A 27,113-nucleotide genomic window follows, 5' to 3' on the forward strand; every position below is an offset into this window, starting at 1 on the left:
ACCAGTCAGAGTATGTGTTCCCTCCTATGCCTCTCATACAAAAAGTACTGAGAATCATAAGAGGGAGATGAGTAAGAATGATACTCGTGGTTCCGGATTGGCCAAGAAGGACTTGGTACCCGAAACTTCAAGAGATGTTCACGGAAGACCCGTGGCCTCTACCTTTAAGAAAGGACCTGCTCCAGCAGGGGCCTTGTCTGTTCCAAGACTTACCGCGGCCGCGTTTGACGGCATGGCGGTTGAACGCCGGATCCTGAAAGGGCATTCCAGATGAAGTCATCCCTACCCTGGTCGAAGACAGGAAGGATGTAACCGCAAAACATTTTCACCGCATTTGGCGAAGATATGTTGCGTGGTGTGAGGCCAAGAAGGCCCCTACAGAGGAATTCCAACTGGGTCGTTTCCTACATTTCCTGAAAACAGGACTGTCTATGGGCCTAAAATTAGGGTCCATTAAGGTTCAAATTTCGGCCCTGTCGAATTTCTTCCAGAAAGAACTGGCTTTAGTGCCTGACGTTCAGATGTTTGTAAAAGGGGTACTGCATATACAGCCTCCTTTTGTGCCCCAGTGGCACCTTGGGATCTCAATGTTGTTTTGAGTTTCCTAAAGTCACATTGGTTTGAACCACTCACCACTGTGGACTTAAAATATCTCACATGGAAGGTGACGATGCTATTAGCCCTGGCTTCAGCCAGGCGTGTGTCAGAATTGGCGGCTTTATCATATATAAAGACCTTACTTAATTTTTCATTCTGACAGGGCAGAATTGAGGACTCGTCCTCAATTTCTCCTTAAGGTGTTTTCTGTTTTTCACATGAACCAACCTATTGTGGTACCTGCGGGTACTAGGGACTTGGAGGACTCCAAGTTACTTGACGTTGTCAGGGCCCTGAAAAATATGTTTCCAGGAAGGCTGGAGTCAGAAAATCTGACTCGCTGTTTAGCCTGTATGCACCCAACAAGATGGGTGCTCCTGCTTCTAAGCAGACGATTGCTCGCTGGATTTGTAATACAATTCAATTTACACATTCTGTGGCAGGCCTGCCACAGCCAAAATCGGTAAAAGCCCATTCCAAAAGGAAGGGGGCTCATCTTGGGCGACTGCCCGAGGGGTCTCGGCTTTACAACTTTGCCGAGCAGTTACTTGGTCAGGGGCAAACACGTTTGCTAAATTCTACAAATTTGATACCCTGGCTGAGGAGGACATGGAGTTCTCTCATTCGGTGCTGCAGGGTCATCCGCACTCTCCCGCCCGTTTGGGAGCTTTGGTATAATCCCCATGGTCCTGACGGAGTCCCCAGCATCCACTAGGACGTCAGAGAAAATAAGATTTTACTTACCGATAAATCTATTTCTCGTAGTCCGTAGTGGATGCTGGGCGCCCATCCCAAGTGCGGATTGTCTGCAATACTTGTACATAGTTATTGTTACAAAAATCGGGTTATTCTTGTTGTGAGCCATCTTTTCAGAGGCTCTTTCGTTGTTATCATACTGTTAACTGGGTTCAGATCACAGGTTGTACGGTGTGATTGGTGTGGCTGGTATGAGTCTTACCCGGGATTCAATATCCTTCCTTATTATGCACGCTCGTCCGGGCACAGTATCCTAACTGAGGCTTGGAGGAGGGTCATAGGGGGAGGAGCCAGTGCACACCACCTGATCCTAAAGCTGTTATTATTGTGCCCTGTCTCCTGCGGAGCCGCTATATCCCCATGGTCCTGACGGAGTCCCCAGCATCCACTACGGACTACGAGAAATAGATTTATCGGTAAGTAAAATCTTATTATTTGCATTCATGAATAAAGTACATCTGTAAATGATTATTGCTGTAGATCCTTTTAAATTGGATATGCATAAAAAAATCTATATAGTATATTACACTCACAGCATGTAAGTATCCATGGACTTGGAATAGCCTTTGGCTTGTTACTTATGTACTATATGCACAGGGTCAAGCCGAGGGCTGTTGATGAAGTTTTGCACTATAGAATACTTGCTGTATGTTTGTATATCTCTCTCTAAAAGTGCACAATACACTACTTTTTGAATTTATTATTGAATTTTGCACATAACATTGTGATTAAAATCATGCAGTAAATCGCAAATAAACATTTTAATTTTTACCCAGCACTAGTTAATAGTTTATTTCTATCAACAAAATGCAAAGTGAATGAACAAAAGAGAAATCTAAATCGAATCCATATTTGGTGTGACCACCCTTTGCCTTCAAAACAGTATAAATTTTTCTAGGTACACTTGCACACAGTTTTTTGAAGGAACTCGGAAGAGAGTTTGTTCCAAACATCTTGGAGAACATAGCACAGATCTTCTGTGGATATAGGCTTCCTCAAATTCCTTTTGTCTTTTCATGCAATCATAGTCAGACTCGATGTTTAGATCAGGGCACTATGGGGGCCATGTCTTCACTTCCAGGACTCCTTGTTCTTTATGCTGAAGATAATTCCTAATGACATTGCTTGTATGTTTGGGTTCGCTGTCCTGCTGCAGAATACATTTGGAGCCAATCAGACACCTCCTTGATGGTATGAAAAAACTTGTGGCAGGGATCAGTTTATCTGGTGCACTCCATCGCATACACATAAATATTGTGCTATGTTTTTTAGTACAAAATTTTTATCTTTATTCAGATTTTTTTTAATTAACTACTAATACCCATGTGGAATGTATATCCTTTATTAATTATCCCACATGTGGTATTATTGTGACCAGAGTATAAAGTCATACGGAAGCAAAATATTTAAAAACAAGTAAAGAATAGAAAAAGTGATGAGGAAAATTTAGACAAATGCTTTTGCCTGTGTGAACAAATAAGAAGAATGAAAAACAAGCCGTGTGCCGTCTCTTATTTTCATATGTCACCGTTCTACTCTTTTGATGAGTTCCTATGCTCTGGTTTTTATGTGATTGATTTATTTTGAATGTGCCAACACTGTATTCTCTTGCTTAATTTTTTTTTTATGTTGTGGTTTTTATTTTATACTCTTTAACATGCATATTTATGTATGATATTGGCTTTATGAATGCTGAAATAATAGGTTCTCTATGATTCACAGTATGATGGATACATAAATTACCCTTTCAGTTGATACAGTAACTGTTTGTTACACACTGTGAGCCAAATTCCTGTACCTGATACATTTGTATCTATTGCACCAAAAGCACTGCTGTAGTATCTAAATAGCACTTAATACAAGGCAGCTCGGAATGAAGCTGTCTAGTTCTTTAATTACTTCATATATATATTTTGCTTCACGGTGCGCTGCTGACAAGATTATTCCAGCTGATATGAGAGTGTCCTTTTATTATAATAAAATAGTATTACACCTTAAGGGTGTCTGTTTAGATGTAATTCCAGGTACATACATATTATATTGCTGCTAAACAGCAAACAGTGTCAGTTGACTAATTCTAAACACATGTGTTTTATTACTACTGTGTAATCGTTGTGATTTATACATATAATACCAACATTGCTTTATAAATGGAGCATTGATTTGTGTGTTTTACATATGCACAAGTCATAACCATGCGCTAATGTGTAACAGACAATATAATTTTTTTGTGTATATATCTCCAGCACGTGTTCTCACACGAATCTAAGGTGTTTAAACATTTGTGCTTCTAACTCGTATTGTCCTCCCATCGGGATACTGTATCTAGCTGAGTACAATTAAAGGTCGACATACACTTTATTTCTCGTTTTATCACTCAATATTCAAGTGATGGTGATAAAACTATGTCAGCATATCACAAGTGGCTTCTGACCACGAGTGCTTGATATCACACTTATCTCGTATATATATGCAGCTTATAAAGTGTAGAGAACGATCATATCCTATTATTCAGAGCTTATAGGATAACAAAATTAAAATTCAATAGTGCTGGCGGCACACGGCTACACCGATGCGCGTTTCGCTCTATATTAGAACTTTCTCAAGGCTTGATGGTATTGCATGATTGATAAGTACCTGCCTGTATTTCTCAGCATAGGAGCACAAAGAAACAGGCAACTTTGAGGACTGTAGACGCAGTTTTCGGCCAAGTAAACTTAGTGCATCAGATGAAAGACGCATCATGATTACTTTCCTTCAAAATCGGAAGATGTCCAGCAGTGCCATCAGCTCAGAACTGGCAGAACAGTGGGACCCAGGTACACCCATCTGCTGTTCACAGAAGTTTGGCCAGAAGTGGGCTTCGTGGAAGAATTGTGTGCAAAAAACCCAAACATACCTTCGACGTGGAAACAAGGCCAAACAACTCAACAATGCAGAAAAATAGCTGCAGGTTTTTTGGACTGAGCCAAATTTTTTTATATTTGGCTGTAAAATAAGGCAGTTTGTTCGCCAAAGGGCTGGTGAGCGGTACAATAATGAGTGCCTGCAGGCAACAGTGAAGCATGGGGGAGGTTCCTTGCAAGTTTGGGGATGTCTTTCAGCAAATGGATTTGGTTATTTGATCAGGATTAATGGGGGAGATGTGCTAAGCCTTGGAAAGTGATACATTTCACGGTGATAAAATTGGTTAGTTGGTACTTTATCACTGTGCAATTTATTGCTTCAAGGCTTTTAGTACATCTGGCCCATGGTGTCCTCAGTGTCGAGAAATACAGGTAGGTATTTATCCATCATGCAGTACCATCAGGGAGGCATCTGATTGGCTCCAAATTTACTCTGCAGCAGGACAACAACCCCAAATATACAGCCAATGTCATTAAGAATTATCTTCAGCATAAAGATCAAGGAGTCCTGGAAGACATGATATGTCCGCAATAGTGCCCTGATCTCAACATCATCAAGTCTGTCTGGGATTACATGAAGACAGAAGTAATTTGAGCAATCCAACATATACAGAAGATCTGTAGTTAGTTCTTCAAGATGTTTGGAACAATCTTCCTGTCAAGTTCATTCAAAAACTATGTGCAAGTGTACCTAGAAGAATTGATGCTGTTTTGAAGGCAAAGGATGGTCACATTAAATATTGATTTGATTAAGATTTCTCTTCTGTTCATTCACTTTGCATTTTGTTGATAAAGATAAACTATGAACACTTCTATTTTTAAAAGCGTTCTTATTTTGCAACATTTTTTCCACGCTTTCCTAAAACTTTTGCACAGTACTGTCTGTCTGTATGTATGAGTATATAGCGCTCAAATGGCTAACTTTTTGCTCATTTCAGCTTGCCACCCCTGGGGGTGCAAGCTGAAATGTTGGCGCTGCCAGCCAATAGTGCCCGTACAGAGTAACAATGAAATAACTTCATTGGGTGCCATCTACTGGCTGGTGGCGGTTCAAACAGTTGAATACCGCCCTTAATACAGGTTACTAAGGCTAAGTTGTACAATCTGTTAGCTGACCACTTGATGTGAAATATCAGTGTATGGCGGGGAGCAAATTGGTTTTTGGCATTAACAATGTTCATGATGCAGGTATTCAATTTGTCTTGTGTTACAGGGACATGTCGGCAGATAAGAACTAAACAGATTTTTGCACCTTACCATCTACTAGCAACCTCACCTGCAAACTTGAAAATTCTAGCCTTGGAATAAATGCTGGTAAATTTTTCTTTTTGCAGTTTTGCGTGATTTCGAAGTTGGGTAGCTCTTCAGTATGTTTAATGGACTTTCCTTTCAATAGAATCCAACAATATATATAGTTGCAACATACAATATTGGGGGTGTATGTAGTTTGGATATATCGCTTTAACAAATTTAAGATAATCCATGCAGAGATTTTGATCCTTTCATCACTCTAGTGATCTCTCCAGTGATTCCCAAACTTTTTTCAGGCCAATATATTTAAATTTAGCCCTGTACCCAACCCATTAAGGCCATTGCACAAAACAAATTATTCAACAAATAAAGGTTTTTTATTAACCAAAATGTAACATTTTATGTATTAATGATCTTAACAATGAAATCAAAATGTATAGTTATAGCACAAAAAGTAATTTAATTTAAAAAAAAAACAACCAATTGGGCCATATATTAGACTGTTATATATCAATAGCACTGATCTGGTCTTCACTGTATCAACTGCTTTCTTATTAAACTCACTTCTCAGATTTCCTTTGCCTTCCCCTCTTATTGTCTTCTCGATCCCACTCTCTAGCATTTATTCTTCCCCCTTCTTCACGGTTCTTCCCTCTTGGTAATCACTTCTTTAGTGGGTAGATTTAAAAGAACTTCTAAAAATAAAGGTAAAGATGTTGCCTGTATCAACCAGATGCTGTCATTTTATATAGTACTTTCTAAAAAATATATAGCTAGGATGGTATTGGTTGCTGTCACCAATACCTCAATTTTTCCAATTTAGAAACTTTAATAAATCTACCCCTAGGAGGTTTTTCGTACCTACTGTAGGTCAACTCAATGCATTCTTTAAAAAACACATTGGTACTGCTTTCAGCTGAAGTTTTCAAAACAGATTTTAAAAGGCTTAAATTTTCATAATACGTAGTCTTGTTCTTCTTGCTGTCCCAGGTCACTCAAAACAATCTGTACATTATCTGTGTGCTTCTTATATAGCCCTGTTACTCTAGACATTTTTGTTTTGTTTATCTTTCAGTGTTAAACATATGGATTTCATCAGCCAAGACCAATCTTTCGATACATAAGTGTGTTCTTCATCTTGAACACAGCTGTAACATGTCAGTATTACAGGACATTGACATGTAAGCAATTAACTTTTAGAAATATTGTAATTTTCTTATGGGTTTGCACTAGACATGTGTGGATTTGGATTTACCCGGATCTGAAAATGGCATTTTATTGGATCTCTGATGTCACATGTTTTGGATAGACAATAAGAAAAATCCAGATAAATCTGAACTTGCGTTAAGAACAGAGTAAATCTGAACCCACACATCTATAGTTGACACAACAGTTACCTTGTGCACTGCATTCACAACCATATACAGTATGTTTTCCTTTTTTTGCATCTACCCTAAAATCCTGCAATGGTTAATTTATATCATGAAATGTGAGGGAAGCACTATTTGGGGACAAATCAATTACTGGCGATGACCTATGCCTGTGCACATATCAGTAAGTTACAGTAACTTCGTAAGGCATTTTTTGTCTGTGTGGTGCAAGGGAAAACTTGCCATTCCAGACATGTCCAGTAATTGAATAGCCACATTTCACACAAATATGAAAGGTTGATCATTACTGAGTTGTCCTCCTCGCTCTAACTGGGTACACACCAGAATGACATCGGTCACGATTTGTCGTTTCCATGCCAATTGGAATAACAAATCGTGAAGACTGTTCAGTGTGTACCCTCAATTGCACGCTCTTGAGGGTTGTTAACGATATCTTTTGGTTGGCTGTGCTACACTCTCTCAATCAGAAGGTATTGTGCACTATCCATGGTACATCATGCCGTTGATTGTCCTTTTAAGCTGTCTCTTTACTTTAGTGTCCATACACTTAAGAAACCAGTTTGTGAAGTGTATGTTATTGTCATATACGCCCACATGGCAGCCTTTATAGAAAAGCTAGCCCCTTCTGGCAACACCTATAACAGTGGTTATGTTGTAAACAGCATCAGGTTAATAATTAGGCACCAAACCACATGGATTACTTTGTATTTATTTATTAATTTTACTGTTGAATATTCAGTTGATTTTTTTTATTTTTATTTTTTTCCCTCCAGGGTCCAGATGACCAGTCCAGGTATGATAACTATTGGTATTAGTACATTGCAGTAATTTTCTCTCTTTATATGACTAACTTCTCTTCTCTTCTCTTAGAGCTTTATAATGTGTGGAAAGGACAGATGCACATCCAGGAACAGCTGGTGTGTGATATTGCATTACAGTCCTCAAGCAATTGCTGCATTCCGGCTCAGCTGTAAGTATGGACATAGTCCTGTTTGCTTAGAGAATTTCTAGATGTTATTACAATAATATTGGGTACAATTGAATGACATGTTAAACCCCTTATCGCTTGCCTGGAGAGATATCTAATTCCTGATAGATCTATGTCTTGTAGACTCAGCTCTTTTCCCCACCAAACTAGAACTGGGCTTCACTTACCAGCTTATGTTTCCAGTAGTGCTCAAAACCTTATGGGCAAACAATCCGTAAACGCAGCTCTCAGTGTGTGCCATCTCTATTGTGAAAGTGGGGGCACTATTGAATCCTTGCTATGTCCATTACTGTGAAATAACCATAACAGTTGATCTGGCAATGTTGAGGTATAGACAGAGGTCCAGATGAGATCCCACTGCACTGCTAATGAAATGAAATTTCCATGTCCCCCTACCTTGGTGCTCAGCGCCATAACACTGTGTATACCACCCTTGGGGCGCTCGCAGTAAATACATGCGCAGGACGGTCCCTATGCATGCGCCCACAAAGCCTTAGTAATTTTTGCGGTTAGATCGCTCTTTGCTATTCAACCTGAATTAGGGCCATAGTGTGGCATCGATTGTATTCTTATTAAAATAGAAACTATAACCATTAAGGCACTGTGACCATGGGTTTAATTTCTATCAGGGCACTAGCTATATGGGTATCCTCCTGCTTGTCTGGTTCCATTCAAGATTTAACGTTTATACTGGTAGGATTATTGGCTTCTGATGAAAGTAATCCTAAAGTGTGTTTGGTAGAAAATGTAAATTGTAAGGGTGGGTACACACCTGAGTGGTGTTGGCGCGATATTTAGTTTCCAGCCGAATCAGAACGACCTATTGGCCAGATAGTACAGTGCCTGCAATTTGGGCGCTCCCATGGTCGCATTCAATGTCTTCCGATCGGTCATGCTGTGCGGCTAACCAAAAGATATTGCATGTGACCCACTGCATATTAATGAAGAGCGAAACAGTGACTTTAAGAGTAGGTGTAAACCTGTGCAGCTTCATTTCAGTAATATGTTGTTGTTTTTTTCCCTGTTACATTTACATTGTATGCAAACAGGCCATATAAGCTGGAAATAAAAGAAGTTATAAGATTGTCTGAACTAAGAAAAAACTTACCAGATCATATATTCCACAATACTGATTCCACAGGTCAAGAAGGTAAGCATCATCCACGAGGTATATGAGACACAAGACTGGGGGGGGGTCATTCAGATCTGATCGCTGCTGTGCGTTTTCGCACAGCGGGCGTTCAGATCCGAACTGCGCATGCATATGCACCACAATGCGCAGGCGCAATGGACTGCTGTGATGGGATTGTGTGCAAAGGATCCATTCGCACAGGCGTTCGCAAGGAGATTGACAGGAAGAGACCGTTTGTGGGTGGCAACTGACCATTTGCACGGAGTGTCCGGGAAAAATGCAGGCGGGCTCAAGAGTTTTCAGGGAGGGTGTCTGATTCCAGTCCCGAACAGCCTGCTGTGATCGCAGTGGAAGAGTAAGTCCTGGACTGCGCAGAGACTGCACAAAATCAGTTTGTGCAGCTCTGCTACACATGCGAACGCATACCTGCACAGCGAAAACACACTTCCCCCGTAGGCTGCAACTTTCTGATCGCAGGGCAGCAAAATACGTAGCCCAGCTATCAGATGTGAATGACTCCCTGAGTGTCTTATTCTGGTAACTCTTATTGGTCTGATTTAGAGTAGGTTGCAGTATTGTGGCCCCAACGTATAAAGAAAATTTTGCTCACAAAATTGATGTTCTATGGAGTATGCAGCCGCACCAAGTTGTGCTATCTAGCAGGTGGCATGCTGGTGTCATCATCACCTACACATGCACCACAGCCTAGAAAAACTATAAGTTTCAAGTCTTCTCTGAAAGCTGCACAGCTCCTGGGAAAGTACCACACTGACTTGTTCATTAAAATAGTGCGGGGGTAGGCAACCTGTGGCACTACACATTCCAGCATGCCCTGCCACAGTTTTAGCAATTCCTAACATGGAAACTGTGGTAGGGACTGTTGGGATTCCACAGTAGCTGGAGTGCCACAGGTTGACCACCCCTTAATTTTTTTATTTTTTTTTCTGGTTAATTTTGAAATTGTTTATTCAGTCTAACAAAACACTCCAGTTTTGTGTCATATGTACAGTTAATTACACAATAGCAATCTGCTGTAGGAATATTTCAGTTCATAATCCTTTATTTATTTATTTTTATTGGTTTTATCTTAAACCAGTATAAAGTATACCTAGAAGATGGAAGCACACTTGTTTAACTGATCAAGAAAATGTTTTACACCTTTTGTACAATGGTTTTCAAAAGCAGGTGACCTACAGTATCACATATTGTAGAAGCTATGACATTTTATTTTGTTAAGAATCTATTGTTCTTGTTGTCCATTCTGCCACATAACGTCTGCTTACTTTACAGTGTGCTGTGAAAGGGTCTACTCCAGTCTCTACTCAGTAATCACCACCAATGTTATTGGGCTAGAACTTGACAAGTTGCTGCAATTGTTGAAAGACCACGACTTGGTAAGAACAACTTTGCACCTGTCTTTCTTCTTTTTTTTTTTTTTTTTTAACAAATACAATTAAGAAAGTAAAGAGTATTATGTATGTAATATATATATTTCTTTTTCATCCACTAGGGGTCACTGGAGTACTCTTGGATATGGACGGCTTCCGTAGGAAACGGGGCACTGAATATTTAAATTTAGAACACTCCACCCCTCCATATCCCCGAGTACCTCAGTGTTTTTTCTGTGCTCGAAGTAGCAACAGGTCTGTGGCTGAGTCCACAATTACTTTGAATATTTTTTTTTTTTTTAGGAATATTTTTTCTATTTTATACACATCCCTTTCCCCCTTCCAAAAGGCAGGGTCAGGGATAGTGCAAGCTGCTACTAGCAGCTGTGGCGTGTCGGTCCTCACTGAATGAGCACCCTCACAGACACACAAAGATCTCCTGCACACAGGCTGGCCGGCGCTTACTGAGAAGCCCCGTCGGAGCCTTACCACAGCAGCAGGAGTGAAGGTATGTGGAGACATTGTTTATATGCCGGGATCCCTCTACAAGTGCCCGCCACGCTGCCGCTACTCCGGCCGTCGCCAGCCCCCACCGCTGCTCCCCCCCACCGCTGCTCCCCCCCACCGCTGCTCCGGCCGTCGCCGGCCCTCACCGCTGATCCGGCGCTGCTCAGAGCGCTTCAATACGCGCTCCCCGCTGTCGGTCCCTGCGCGTCCCGATACCCGGCTCCCGTTGGCGGCCCCACACGCTGCTCGCTGCCGCCCGCACTGCACGGAGTACAGGGGGGGGGGGGCCATTACAGCACGGTGATATACAGGCAATAAGCGGCATGAGGGGGAATACCCTGCAGCAACAGCAGTATGCTAGGCTGCAGGGTTAATTACACAGGATAAATGTCACTTTAAGGCTGGTAACCTGCACTGTGATTATATGTGTAAGCATGGCAGCCATTTTAACCATGCTTCCTGTGTCTTCCTGCTGTGATTCCAGAACGTTCCAGTACTACATCTCTACTCCACCGGAGGCGCAGGGGTGTTAGTGGGAATTTGGGATCACATTTCATAGTACTGGCCACGTGTACTGCACTTGGCCAGATATATATATAGAGACACCTTCGTACTATTTTACTGAGTCGTGCAAGTTTCTGTTTTTTGTGTATTGTATTGTATTGTCTGTCGCCATAATGAGTAAGGCACCAGCAAAAACTAAAAAGCATAATTGCAAAGTCTGTAGCAGTGTGTTACCGGATGGATCTACCACATGTACTGTATGTTTTGAGCCAATTTCCTCCCCGGACCCTACATGGGAAATGCTAGCCAATGTACTGGCTGGGTTGCAATTAGAATTGACCGCCGCTCGACAGGAGCGGGAAGCGGCAAGATCTGAGTCTGGGGTGAGACCGCCAGAACTACCGGAGGCGTCTCAGCTTTGCGAAAAGTCCAAATCCATTTTGGGTAGACGGGATAAATTTCATATGTCATATGATTTACCAGTTTCTGCTATGTTGCATTCTGACGATTCCATGCCAGACCTCACGGCACAAGAGGAGGGTGAGGAGGGCGAAGTGGAGTCAGATAGTGAGGATTTTAACAGCTCAGGAATTGATAATCTCATCAGAGCGGTGCGTCAGTCTCTGAAGTTTACAGAAACTGAGGAGCCTCTCACAAATGATCAGGTCGTATTTACTAAACGACAGAGAACTCCTATAAGTTTTCCTGTGTCGGAGTCTCTTAATAAGATGTTAGTAGAAACACGACAGACTCCAGATAAACGGTTTTCTATACCTCGCAGATTTAAGTCTAGTTACCCGTTTCCAGACTCGGTGACATGTACATGGGAGAATCCACCAATAGTTGATTAGTCAGTGTCGCAGCTTACAAAGAAATTAACCATACCAGTGCCAGCGGCTACTACGCTTAAAGACCCTTCAGATCGAAAAATAGAAACTATGCTAAAGTCCATGTATGTAGCAGCAGGAGTGCTGGTGTGACCTGGCTTGGTTGGTATCTGGGTCACTAAGGCGCTCATAGTATGGATAACAGAACTTAAGTCTGCCTTACATGACAAACACCTTATACTTCTTGCTGATCAAATGTGTGAGTCTGCGGAGTATCTTTGTACAGCTTCTACTGACGTCTGTCAGCTCACTTCTCGTATTTCATCGTCGCTAGTTACGGCACGACGAGCACTCTGGCTGCGTTCTTGGCAAGCGGAGGCAGAGGTCAAACGAGGTATAGAGGCGTTACCTTACGATGGCAAGAAGTTGTATGGTCCTGAATTGGACACATGGATTTCTGAGGCTACGGGAGGAAAGTCTGTTTTCTTACCATTGCCTCCACCGGTTCCAAGAAGGAGGTACTCTGGACCTTCGTTCAAATTCTTTAGACCTCCGTCCTTTCGCGGACGTGGCAGAGGAACAGCCACGCCTGGTAGACGTGGACGTGGTTTCCAACAAACCAACACAAGTCGTCAGGACGCTAAGGTTACCGACAAGCCAGTGGCATGACGGGCTACCAGCCCATCTCGGTTCGCCGATTGTGGGAGCACGCCTTCAGACGTTCCATTTGGCGTGGTTCCAGATATCCGCGGATGGGTGGATCCGCAATTTAGTGTTAAAAGGTTACAAAATAGAGTTCGACTGTCTTCTGCCACTGCGGTTTTTCAAGACAGGCTTGCCTCTGTCGGACGACAGGAGGGCGGTTCTGCAAATTGCCATTCAGTCCCTACTAGATTCAGCAGTTTTGATTCCGGTACCTGTACACCAACATGGTCAGGGTTATTATTCCAGTCTGTTTGTGGTACCGAAGCCGGATGGCTCAGTCAGGCCAATTTTGAACTTAAAGGGTCTCAATCGGTACGTAACTTACTACAGATTCAAGATGGAATCTCTGCGCTCAGTGATTGCAGGTTTAGAGCCAAAGGAATTCATGATTGCGCTAGATCTCAAAGATGCGTACTTACACATTCCGATTTGGCAGCCTCATCAGAGGTTCTTGCGGTTTGCGATACGCCAGAATCATTACCAGTTTCAGGCTCTACCGTTTGGCCAATCGTCAGCGCCCCGGGTATTCACCAAAGTGATGTCTGTGATGATAGCTCATCTCAGATTCCTGGGAGTGACGATAGTTCCGTATTTGGACGATCTGCTCATCAAAGCCCCGTCTCAACAGATACTTCTCCGACATGCGCTGCTAACGTACAATGTACTGATTCACCACGGTTGGATTGTCAACTTCAAGAAATCACATCTAATTCTGTCTCAACGCCTTCAATTCCTAGGTATGATTTTCGATACGGTCAATCAAAGAATTTACCTACCACAACAGAAAGTACAGATTATTCGTCATCTGGTACAATTAGTGCTCAAGCCACGCACAGTCTCGGTACATTTGTGCATTCGCCTCTTAGGCACAATGGTGGCGGCTTTCGAAGCGCTTCAGTTCGGAAGATTTCACTCGCGTCCATTTCAACTGGATGTGCTCGCACAGTGGTCAGGCTCGCATCTGCAGATTCACCACAGGGTGAGGTTGTCGCCAAGGGCAAGGGTGTCTCTGCTCTGGTGGCTCAAGGAACACAATTTAACCGCAGGGAAACTGTTCGGCGGCGGGAATTGGATAATTCTAACGACGGACGCCAGTCTCAGAGGTTGGGGAGTTGTAGTGCAAAATTGTCAGCTCCAGGGTCTCTGGGCGGATCACGAAAGATTGCTGTCTATAAATGTCCTGGAACTCCGCGCAATTTGCAATGCGCTACGACAAGCAGTGCACATGCTTCGGTCTCACACTGTCCAGGTGCAGTCAGACAATGCGACGGCAGTCGCATACATCAACAAACAAGGAGGAACGAGAAGCCGCATGGCAATGCGGGAAGTAGCTCGAATCCTAAATTGGGCCGAATACCACCAGGTGATATTGTCGGCAGTGTTCATTCCGGGAGTGGAAAACTGGGAAGCGGATTATCTCAGTCGTCGGGATTTTCATCCAGGAGAATGGGCATTAAATCCAGAAGTGTTTCACATGTTGGTTCAGCGGTGGGGTTATCCTCAGGTGGACCTGATGGTGTCTCGACACAATCACCAAACACTCCAGTATGTGTCCAGAACGAGAGATCCAAAGGCAGTGGCGGTGGATGCTCTCACCGTCGCGTGGCCGTACAGCCTCGTGTATCTCTTTCCACCATTTCCGCTGCTCCCTCTGGTGCTAAAACGGATCAAAAGAGTCTGTCACAGTCATACTAGTGGCGCCTCATTGGCCTCGGAGAGCTTGGTTCTCGGATCTCCGCGGACTACTCGCAGACGATCCTTGGCCGCTCCCACTACGTCCAGACCTGTTACAACAGGGTCCGTTCCTTTACCCCGTTTTAGCGCGGCTGCGTTTGACGGGGTGGCTGTTGAGACCGCCCTCTTAAGAAGAGAGGGCATTCCAGAATCGGTTATACCAACCATGTTACGAGCTAGGAAGCCGGTTACGGCAGCTCATTATTACAGAATTTGGCGTGCCTATATAGGTTGGTGTGAAGCTCGGAAGTTTCCGACATCAGCTTTCAAGTTATCCCGTCTTTTGTTATTTTTACAGACGGGGTTAGATGGAGGACTGCGTTTATCTACACTAAAGGTGCAGGTATCTGCGTTGTCAATTTATTTTCAAAGACGATTGGCTCTATTGCCGTCGGTACACACTTTTCTGCAGGGTGTCCTCAGAGTTCAGCCTCCATTCATTCCACCTACAGCGCCATGGGACTTGAATCTGGTTTTGGATTTCTTATAGTCTTCATATTTTGAACCCTTACAACAAGTGGATATAAAGTTTCTCACTTGGAAAACAATTTTTCTTCTAGCCTTAGCTTCGGCAAGGCGTGTTTCAGATTTGGGTGCCTTGTCATGCAAGCCACCGTATTTGGTGTTTCATGATGACAGAGCGGAACTTCGGACGAATCCCGCTTTCTTACCAAAGGTAGTGTCATCTTTTCACATCAATCAACCAATAGTAGTTCCTGTGTTGACAGCACATTCTGGAACTCTAGATGTGGTACGCGCTTTACGCGTTTATGTATCCCGAACGTCTACAGTTCGTAAGACGGATACGTTGTTTGTTCTCTATGATGCTGCCAAGTTGGGTTGGCCAGCGTCTAAGCAGACCTTATCCAGATGGATAAAACTGACCATACGTCAGGCTTACCTTCATGCTAGGTTACAGCCGCCTACATCGGTAACAGCTCATTCCACACGTTCTGTGGGAACTTCATGGGCAGCTAGTCGTGGAGCTTCTACGACGCAGCTTTGCCGTGCGGCTACATGGTCTTCGGTGCACACGTTTGTGCGCTTTTACAAGTTTGATACGTTTGCGGCATCAGCATCTAGCTTTGGCCGCCTAGTGTTACAGGTGCCAATCGGCTCTCCCGCCCACGGGGGAAGCTTTGGTACGTCCCAAGAGTACTCCAGTGACCCCTAGTGGATGAAAAAGAAAATATGATTTTGGTACTTACCAGGTAAATCCTTTTCTTTGAATTCATAGGGGGCACTGGACACCCACCCAGAGCAGTTTTACCTGGTTTGTGGTAAGTTCAGAGGATCTTATGGTAAAACACTCTCACCGACTGGTTCAAATTATCAAGTGCTGGTTATGGTGTCAACTGTTTAGTTGTCAGTAACGTTATGTGTCAACTTCGTTGTTGTCCGTTATGTTATATGTAATACTCCATTGTCAACCTCTCTATAGTTCCTGTTCGGCTCAGTAAAAAACACTGAGGTACTCGGGGATATGGAGGGGTGGAGTGTTCTAAATTTAAATATTCAGTGCCCTGTTTCCTACGGAAGCCGTCCATATCCAAGAGAACTCCAGTGCCCCCTATGGATTCAAAGAAAAGGATTTACCTGGTAAGTACCAAAATCCTATTATTTCTTTTGGCAAAAAAAGTTTGGATAGATATATTTTGATTAAAGTTAAGAACATGGGACCCCCTGAGTTATCATAACTAAACTTCAAAACATCATTAAACTTTCACAGAACATTAAAACGCGTATCTTCTTGGGCTCACTTCGCTTGCCAGAGGCTACTGTTCCCAATACACATCCACGTGCATAGTGTTCTGAGGCAGTTGGTAAGCAGCGCAGGTGACCCCCTCCATGCTGAGCCCTGTCAACAGCCCCCTGAGGACCGATTGTGTAGTTACTTAGCCTGAAACCTGCCTGGGAAAATTACCTACACAATGGTGAAAACTCCATTGCAGTCGGTTCAGTGCTTTCAGAATTTATCTCAGTCAGACAAACAAATAGATATTCTCATTTATAAGATGGATAGATATCAAATTTGTCCATGTGATTCTTATTCAAGCTCAACCGTATATGATGCCAAAGACTGAGTGTGTTCAAACACCCAAGGAGTGCGTATTTCAGAGCGTGACTCCGCCCCAAGAGTGGTATATCTATCTTATAAAATGGTCCCTGTTAGAAAATAGTTCTATGGAAGATGATGTAGGGTGAAACAGATACAGAATAGGAGGTAACCGTTTGGGGAAGGCCCTTTTCTATTCCAACATTACTGTTCCCTAGTGCACAAAACAAGGACTATAAAGATATGGTTTGAGGAGTTCGTGTGGAAGAACTTGACTGGCACAGAGCCCTGACTTCAACCCCATCGAGCACCTTTGGTATGAACTGGAACAGAGCCTGACCTCATAAGTGCTCAACAGAATGGCCACAAATTCCTGCAGAAACACTCCAGAATCTTGTGGAAAGCTTTCCAAGAAGTGTGGAAGCTGTTATAGTTGCAAAAGGGGGACCAGCTCCATATTAAAGTATAAGTACTTGTAATTACAGGGGCTGTGATGTCATTACAGCCCCTGTTATAGTGGTCAAGCATAACATACTTCTGATCATATAGTGTATGAATGCGGTGTGTGTGTATATATATATATATATATATATATATATATATATATATATATATATATATATATATATATATATATATATATATATATATATATATCTTTGTATAGAGTGCACTCACCAGACTGTTATTAGAGCCAGCAGGATTTTTATTCAGATATCCGGTACCTGATATCTGAATAAAAATCCTGCTGGCTCTAATAACAGTCTGGTGAGTGCACTCTATACAAAGATATATATGTTCATGGATAAAGGTAAATGCCTGGCTCTAATGGAACTTTGAGTGACACCCCAGCAAATTTTATTTCACTGTGAGTGCAGACAACCCTGGTTTGCTTTATATATATATATATATATATATATATATATATATATATATATATATATATATATATATATATATATATATATATATATATATATATATATATATATATATATAAACAGATTGCAATGCAGTTTTCACCATTGTGTAGGTAATTTTCCCGGGCAGGTTTTAGGCAAAGTATCATTACAATTGGTCGATAATGGGCTGTGGACGAATATAACTAAATTATTTTATATTTTTATATATATATATATATATATATATATATATATATAAAATAATTTAGTTATATTCGTCCACAGCCCATTATCGACCAATTGTAATGATACTTTGCCTAAAACCTGCCTGGGAAAATTACCTACACAATGGTGAAAACTGCATTGCAATCTGTCCAGTGGTCTCGAAGTTTATCTCAATTAGACAGACAAACCGACTGAGCAGGCACACAACCAAAAAGAATGAGGTATATGGTGCAAGGTCCTTAAAAGCCACAACACCAAACACTTACCCCTCTTGACAGAGAAGATCACTCGCAGTCCAAGGTAAAAGGAAAGTTGGTTTATTCAGGCACACACAGTACAGTCCAAAACGGAGGCTCAACAGTCTGTTTCAGCTGCTCACATATAATATGATCATAGTTGGCGCATATATTGGTATGAATCATTTAAAAACAGTCCTGGACAATCTTCATTGATTCCTGCAGCACTCCTCTTTAAGGCCCTTCCAGACGCCAGATGTAAGCATTGGGAAAAGAAAAAATGGAGGTGCACAATGGTGAAGCATGTTAAAATCAACTGACTTTTTAATGAAATCTCACATAAGGAGATTCGATATTATCAAAAATATCACAAACAGATCCAGATGCATCAGTCCATCCACAGGCTAAATTGCACCGCTAGCATCCAGACTGTGGGGTAGATCTTAAATCTGTCCAGGTGTTCCAAGCCTCAGTCCTGAACTCCATGACGTCTCTGTGTCGTCGTTTGTTGGCTCTACCCCAAACCAGTTTCGTCATAGGTGACTTCATCAGTGGGTGTGTCTGTTGCAGACACCGATGGCACTTATAGAATGTCTAATTAGACATGCTTGATTCTCAACCAATCATCAGGAGATAGTATTACCATATCACACAAACACTTGTATGACCCCTCAACTCCAAAGCTGGTATTTACCCATATCACTCAGACAAACATATTACTGTAGCCATTTTCTTGCATATTTTGACTCCTGTAAGGGAGGGACCATCTTCCCTATGTCACTATATTATACATACAACGTTCTGCTTACTCTTTTGTCACTATCAGAACTTTAAGCCCATACGCACTAAAATATTTTTCTCTGACGTCCTAGTGGATGCTGGGACTTCCGTAAGGACCATGGGGAATAGCGGCTCCGCAGGAGACTGGGCACAAAAAGTAAAAGCTTTAGACTAGCTGGTGTGCACTGGCTCCTCCCCCTATGACCCTCCTCCAAGCCTCAGTTAGATTTTTGTGCCCGAACGAGAAGGGTGCATGCTAGGTGGCTCTCCTGAGCTGCTTAGAAGTAAAAGTTTAAATAGGTTTTTTATTTTCAGTGAGTCCTGCTGGCAACAGGCTCACTGCATCGTGGGACTAAGGGGAGAAGAAGCGAACTCACCTGCGTGCAGAGTGGATTGGGCTTCTTGGCTACTGGACATTAGCTCCAGAGGAACGATCACAGGTTCAGCCTGGATGGGTCCCGGAGCCGCGCCGCCGGCCCCCTTACAGAGCCAGAAGAGCGAAGAGGTCCGGAGAAATCGGCGGCAGAAGACGTTCCTGTCTTCAGATAAGGTAGCGCACAGCACTGCAGCTGTGCGCCATTGCTCTCAGCACACTTCACACTCCGGTCACTGAGGGTGCAGGGCGCTGGGGGGGAGCGCCCTGAGACGCAATAAAACATGTTTAAACCTTATATGGCTAAAGAAATACATCACATATAGCTCCTGGGCTATATGGATGCATTTCACCCCTGCCAGTTTTCCTAAAAAAAGCGGGAGAAAAGGCCGCCGTGAAGGGGGCGGAGCCTATCTCCTCAGCACACAAGCGCCATTTTCCCTCACCGTTCCGCTGGAAGGAAGGCTCCCAGACTCTCCCCTGCAGTCCTGCTACAGAATCAGGGTAAAACAAGAGAGGGGGGGCACTATTGGCAGCTAATATAAAACAGCAGCTATAAAGGGAGTAACACTTACATAAGGTTATCCCTGTATATATATGTATGTATATATATATATATATATATATATATATATATATATATATATATATATATATATATATATATATATATATATATATATATATATATATATATAGCGCTCTGGTGTGTGCTGGCAAACTCTCCCTCTGTCTCTCCAAAGGGCTCGTGGGGTCCTGTCCTCTTTCAGAGCATTCCCTGTGTGTGTGCTGGGTGTCGGTACGATTGTGTCGACATGTATGAGGAGGAAAATGATGTGGAAGCAGAGCAATTGCCTGTGTTAGTGATGTCACCCCCTAGGGAGTCGACACCTGACTGGATGGTCGTATTTAAAGAATTACGTGACAGTGTCAGCACTTTGCAAAAAACTGTTGACGACATGAGACAGCCGGCAAATCAATTAGTGCCTGTTCAGGCGTCTCAGACACCGTCGGGGGCGCTAAAACGCCCGTTACCTCAGATGGTCGACACAGACCCAGACACGGATACTGAATCCAGTGTCGACGGTGAGGAGACAAACGTAATGTCCAGTAGGGCCACACGTTACATGATCACGGCAATGAAGGAGGCATTGAATATTTCTGACACTACAAGTACCACAAAAAAGGGTATTATGTGTGGTGTGAAAAAACTACCAGTAGTTTTTCCTGAATCAGATGAATTAAATGAGGTGTGTGATAAAGCGTGGTTTTCCCCCGATAAAAAACTGCTGATTTCTAATAAATTATTGGCACTATACCCTTTCCCGCCAGAGGTTAGGGCGTGTTGGGAAACACCCCCTAGGGTAGATAAGGCGCTCACACGCTTATCAAAACAAGCGGCGTTACCGTCTCCCGATACGGCCGCCCTTAAGGAACCAGTTGATAGAAGGCTGGAAAATATCCTAAAAGGTGTATATACACACATACTGGTGTTATACTGCGACCAGCAATCGCCTCAGCCTGGATGTGCAGTGCTGGAGTGGCTTGGTCGGATTCCCTGACTGAAAATATTGATACCCTGGATAGGGACAGTATATTATTAACTATAGAGCATTTAAAGGATGCATTACTATATATGCGAGATGCACAGAGGGATATTTGCACCCTGGCATCTAGAGTGAGTGCGATGTCCATTTCTGCCAGAAGAGCGTTATGGACGCGACAGTGGTCAGGTGATGCGGATTCCAAACGACATATGGAAGTATTGCCGTATAAAGGGGAGGAGTTATTTGGGGTCGGTCTATCGGACCTGGTGGCCACAGCAACGGCTGGAAAATCCACCTTTTTACCCCAGGTCACCTCTCAGCAGAAAAAGACACCGTCTTTTCAAACTCAGTCCTTTCGTTTCCATAAGGGCAAGCGGGCAAAAGGCCACTCATTTCTGCCCCGGGGCAGAGGAAGGGGAAAAAGACTGCACCAGGCAGCCTCTTCACAGGAGCAGAAGCCCTCCCCCGCTTCTGCCAAGTCTTCAGCATGACGCTGGGGCCTTACAAGCGGACTCAGGCACGGTGGGGGGCCGTCTCAAGAATTTCAGCGCGCAGTGGGCTCACTCGCAAGTGGACCCCTGGATCCTGCAGGTAGTATCACAGGGGTACAAATTGGAATTCGAGACGTCTCCCCCTCGCCGGTTCCTGAAGTCTGCTCTACCAACGTCTCCCTCCGACAGGGAGGCGGTAGTGGAATCTATTCACAAGCTGTATTCCCAGCAGGTGATAATCAAGGTACCCCTCCTACAACAGGGAAAGGGGTATTATTCCACGCTGTTTGTGGTACCGAAGCCGGACGGCTCGGTGAGACCAATTTTAAATCTAAAATCCTTGAACACTTACATAAAAAGGTTCAAATTCAAGATGGAGTCACTCAGAGCAGTGATAGCGAACCTGGAAGAAGGGGACTATATGGTGTCTCTGGACATCAAAGATGCTTATCTCCATGTCCCAATCTACCCTTCTCACCAAGGGTACCTCAGGTTTGTGGTACAAAACTGTCATTATCAGTTTCAGACGCTGCCGTTTGGATTGTCCACGGCACCACGGGTCTTTACCAAGGTAATGGCCGAAATGATGATTCTTCTTCGAAGAAAAGGCGTCTTAATTATCCCTTACTTGGACGATCTCCTGATAAGGGCAAGGTCCAGGGAACAGTTAGAGGTCGGAGTAGCACTATCTCAGGTAGTGCTACGTCAGCACGGGTGGATCCTAAATATCCCAAAATCACAGCTGATTCCAACAACACGTCTACTGTTCCTGGGGATGATTCTGGACACAGTCCAGAAAAAGGTGTTTCTCCCGGAGGAGAAGGCCAGGGAGTTATCCGAGCTAGTCAGGAAACTCCTAAAACCAGGCCAAGTGTCAGTGCATCAATGCACGAGAGTCCTGGGAAAAATGGTGGCTTCTTACGAAGCGATTCCATTCGGAAGATTCCATGCAAGAACTTTTCAGTGGGATCTGCTGGACAAATGGTCCGGATCGCATCTTCCGATGCATCAGCGGATAACCCTATCTCCAAGGACAAGGGTGTCTCTCCTGTGGTGGTTACAGAGTGCTCATCTTCTAGAGGGCCGCAGATTCGGCATTCAGGATTGGATTCTGGTGACCACCGATGCCAGCCTGAGAGGCTGGGGAGCAGTCACACAGGGAAGAAATTTCCAGGGCTTGTGGTCAAGCATGGAAACGTCTCTTCACATAAATATCCTGGAACTAAGGGCCATTTACAATGTCCTAAGTCAAGCAAGGCCTCTGCTTCAGGGTCAGTCGGTATTGATCCAATCGGACAACATCACGGCAGTCGCCCACGTCAACAGACAGGGCGGCACAAGAAGCAGGAGGGCAATGGCAGAAGCTGCAAGGATTCTTCGCTGGGCGGAAAATCATGTGGTGGCACTGTCAGCAGTGTTCATTCCGGGAGTGGACAACTGGGAAGCAGACTTCCTCAGCAGACACGACCTCCACCCGGGGGAGTGGGGACTTCACCCAGAAGTCTTTCAAGTGATTGTAAACCGTTGGGAAAAACCAAAGGTGGACATGATGGCGTCCCGTCTCAACAAAAAACTGGACAGATATTGCGCCAGGTCAAGGGACCCTCAGGCAATAGCGGTGGACGCTCTGGTAACACCGTGGGTGTACCAGTCGGTGTATGTGTTCCCTCCTCTGCCTCTCATTCCAAAAGTACTGAGAATCATAAGAAGGAGAGGAGTGAAGACTATACTCGTGGCTCCGGATTGGCCAAGAAGAACTTGGTACCCGGAACTGCAAGAGATGCTCACGGAGGACCCGTGGCCTCTACCTCTAAGAAAGGACCTGCTCCAGCAGGGACCTTGTCTGTTCCAAGACTTACCGCGGCTGCGTTTGACGGCATGGCGGTTGAACGCCGGATCCTGATGGAAAAAGGCATTCCAGATGAAGTCATCCCTACCCTGATCAAAGCCAGGAAGGATGTAACTGCGAAACATTATCACCGCATTTGGCGAAAATATGTTTCCTGGTGTGAGGCTAAGAAGGCCCCCACAGAGGAATTTCAACTGGGTCGTTTCCTGCATTTCCTGCAAGCAGGACTGTCTATGGGCCTAAAATTAGGATCCATTAAGGTTCAAATTTCGGCCCTGTCGATCTTCTTCCAAAAAGAACTGGCTTCATTGCCTGAAGTTCAGACGTTTGTCAAGGGGGTACTGCATATACAACCTCCTTTTGTGCCACCAGTGGCACCTGGGATCTCAATGTAGTTTTAGGGTTCCTAAAATCACATTGGTTTGAACCACTCACCACTGTGGAATTAAAATATCTCACATGGAAGGTGGTCATGCTGTTAGCTCTGGCGTCAGCCAGGCGTGTCTCAGAAATGGCGGCTTTGTCATATAAAAGCCCTTACCTAATTTTTCATTCAGACAGGGCAGAATTGAGGACTCGTCCTCAATTTCTCCCTAAGGTGGTTTCAGCGTTTCAAATGAACCAACCTATTGTGGTGCCTGCGGCTACTAGGGACTTGGAGGACTCCAAGTTGTTGGACGTAGTCAGGGCCCTGAAAATATGTTTCCAGGACGGCTGGAGTCAGAAAATCTGACTCGCTGTTTATCCTGTATGCACCCAACAAGCTGGGTGCTCCTGCTTCTAAGCAGACGATTGCTCGTTGGATTTGTAGTACAATTCAGCTTGCACATTCTGTGGCAGGACTGCCACAGCCAAAATCTGTTAAAGCCCATTCCACAAGAAAAGTGGGCTCATCTTGGGCGGCTGCCCGAGGGGTCTCTGCTTTACAACTTTGCCGAGCAGCAACTTGGTCAGGGGCAAACACGTTTGCAAAATTTTACAAATTCGATACCCTGGCTGAGGAGGACCTGGAGTTCTCTCATTCGGTGCTGCAGAGTCATCCGCACTCTCCCGCCCGTTTGGGAGCTTTGGTATAATCCCCATGGTCCTTACGGAAGTCCCAGCATCCACTAGGACGTCAGAGAAAATAAGAATTTACTTACCGATAATTCTATTTCTCATAGTCCGTAGTGGATGCTGGGCGCCCATCCCAAGTGCGGATTGTCTGCAATACTTGTATATAGTTATTGTTACAAAAAAATCGGGTTGTTTATTGTTGTGAGCCATCTTTTCAGAGGCTCCTACGTTTATCATACTGTTAACTGGGTTCAGATCACAGGTTGTACAGTGTGATTGGTGTGGCTGGTATGAGTCTTTCCCGGGATTCAAAATCCTTCCTTATTATGTACGCTCGTCCGGGCACAGTATCCTAACTGAGGCTTGGAGGAGGGTCATAGGGGGAGGAGCCAGTGCACACCAGCTAGTCTAAAGCTTTTACTTTTTGTGCCCAGTCTCCTGCGGAGCCGCTATTCCCCATGGTCCTTACGGAAGTCCCAGCATCCACTACGGACTATGAGAAATAGAATTATCGGTAAGTAAATTCTTATTTTTTCCATCAATTTGGGAGCGTTCAAAAACTTCTTGATCGCTATCGTTCAAATCGTCTAGTGTGTACACGGTGAACAATGCACACAGTCACACTTGTTTGAAGCAGGTGGTCCGTCGGCCATGCATGAAGCTCAATCCCCTCAATCCCAGGAGAGCAGATCATTCGTCGTTCAGATCATTTGTAAAATCGCTCCTTGTGTACACTTTATCGTTTGACAGGGCATTCAACGGAAATTACTCCTCTTCCACATTGCTCATCTTTCACATCTTCTACTGTGTATGGGCCTTTACTCTATCATATTTGATTGGTTGATGGGTGTTTAGAGGAAATGTCCAATCTGGTTACATATAGATACAATATAGACCTAAATATAACCATTGTTAGAATTATTCATAATGCATAACCAGCAGTCAGATATTTACATTTGAAATCTAATTTTCTAAATAGATTTGCTTTATGCTCATTGCAGAGGACCATATTCTTTAAAATTGTTCTATTCAGAATTCTGTACAGTAGTTCTTTGGATTGTTAGTCTAATAATTACACTTTTTGACTTTGACAGATGCTCACAGGCATATCATACAAAGCACACTATATTTAAGAGACCTAACCCCAAAACTGGCCTTTACCAAACATGTAATTGCATTTAATTTCAGTTTACAGTGTATAGATATCATGCAGCAGGTTTTTACAGACTATTTTCTGCTTTGCCTTATTAGTTTGTGAACTTAGAGCCCGATTCATAGTTGGCTGCTATGTCGATGTTTTCACGGTCAAGTGGTTATCGTCAGACTATGCATATGTCAGTCACACTGCGCAGGCGCCAAGGTTCCTCAGCGACGCCACTCTCAGTGAGCTTTCTTTGCAAAGTGATTGACAGTCAGGGACCGTTTGTGTGAGGCAACATGGAGTGGCGGCAAAAATGTAGGTGTGTTGCATCAGTTTTCAGGGCGTGTCGCAGCCTAAAACTGCTTACTCATATGAAGAGAACATGGAGCCAGCGTCAGAACCCGCGCCCATTCTGCGCAGTCATAGGGTTACTATGGTGCTTGTGCGCAGTTGCTTACATCTATGATGCCGCAGATGGGCATCACAAAAACCTTTCCAGGTGGCTACAGCATTAGGCAAAGTAGCTGCGTACAAATTTGTTTATGGATTAGCGCCCATCTCTGAATCAGGTGTATTATTTTTTCTTAAGGTCACTTAAGCCCCTTTCACAACTCTAATGCCGGATCCCGCCCGGGAATTGGAAACGGGTCCTTCCCAGGTGGGATCCGGCAATATGCGGCGCTGGGAGATGAGCTCATCTCCGCGCCACCTCTCCCTATGGAGTACCCTGCCACTGACCTGATATTCAACCTGGGAATAACCTTTCTTATAATCCGGGTTGAATTCTCATGGGCCACTTTAACATCGTACAGTGACCCGTGTCGACCCAGCAATATGCCGGGTCGATACCGGGTTATTTTTGCGATGTGAAAGGGGTACATGTTGAGTTCATGCTATTAAGCCACTACAAGAACTGTCCCTAATCCTCCTAACTGCACAAGTAACATGTCCATATATATCTATGTAATAGGCTTGGTAGTAGAGGAGGTAATGTTCTATGCCAAATAGAAGCAGATATAAAAAACAAATACATGGCATCACAGGTTAACAATATTTTCTTACCTTAACTTTAGGAGATTTTGATGATCCTTTACACATCTTTTCTTCTTTATTTAGTGAAGTTGTGGAACAAGGTAGACAATGGTCTGGTTTCCTGCACTATGCACAGTAACGTACTGTGTGTGAATAACGCTGCTCTGCAGAGGGAAACTTTTTTTACTTCCACTTTCAGTTTACAGAGAAATTGAAACTTAATGTGGTTACACTGATATTCTTTCTCCCCACCCTGATGTACTGAGTTTCTATGTAACTAGAAAGGAGACGGCTTTACTAATACAAAAAAACAAAAGCATTTACTTGTCAGATTACATATCAGGGGACTGCCCATTTTAAATTCATACAACAGGATGGATAATGAAACAAACAGGTTTAGTTTAGAAAGATTTACATGTTTAAAAGAAACCCGTGGAAATATACCTTGTACATTAATAATCAATAATCTATCTTGTGTGGACCATTTATTTATTGAATATTTAAATGTAAAAGGCCTTTTAATGCTTTAATGAGGAGGGGCCATAACTTTCCTACTATACTGTAGAGTGGCAAACGCAGGATTTGTAGAGGGGGGTTTTCAAATGCAATCTACAATCTCCCACTCTGCAAAACATTGGAGCAAGTGTGGGAGTCTGAGGGAACGGCAGAAGATACTAGTATCGACCCTGGAACATATATGTGCACATTTAGTCTTTTTTTTTTTTTAAACATGAGAGAG

The 27,113-nt window shown here is 43.6% G+C and overlaps 1 protein-coding gene and 1 long non-coding RNA gene across 10 annotated transcripts in view; one reads left to right on the forward strand and one right to left on the reverse strand.

The window, feature by feature from the left end:
- The window catches only part of TASOR2 (transcription activation suppressor family member 2), a 259,706-nt gene that overhangs the window by 12,705 nt on the left and 219,888 nt on the right, over positions 1–27,113 (forward strand). For all 9 annotated transcript variants that reach the window (XM_063926781.1, XM_063926779.1, XM_063926786.1 and 6 more), the window contains 6 exons: positions 5,473–5,573; positions 6,586–6,691; positions 7,675–7,694; positions 7,772–7,871; positions 8,939–9,039; positions 10,312–10,415. In XM_063926781.1, the coding sequence (XP_063782851.1) occupies positions 6,666–6,691; positions 7,675–7,694; positions 7,772–7,871; positions 8,939–9,039; positions 10,312–10,415 (351 nt within the window). In that variant the 5' untranslated portion in view covers positions 5,473–5,573; positions 6,586–6,665. The remainder of the gene's footprint in view (positions 1–5,472; positions 5,574–6,585; positions 6,692–7,674; positions 7,695–7,771; positions 7,872–8,938; positions 9,040–10,311; positions 10,416–27,113) is intronic.
- Positions 5,924–26,509, reverse strand: LOC134932407 (uncharacterized). Its single transcript, XR_010179348.1, has 3 exons — positions 26,405–26,509; positions 18,136–18,347; positions 5,924–6,205 (listed from the first exon to the last, which is right to left on the reverse strand). It is a non-coding gene; the product is annotated as an uncharacterized LOC134932407 (long non-coding RNA).

Source organism: Pseudophryne corroboree, chromosome 6 (genome assembly GCF_028390025.1).
Source record: "Pseudophryne corroboree isolate aPseCor3 chromosome 6, aPseCor3.hap2, whole genome shotgun sequence".
NCBI lineage: Eukaryota > Metazoa > Chordata > Amphibia > Anura > Myobatrachidae > Pseudophryne > Pseudophryne corroboree.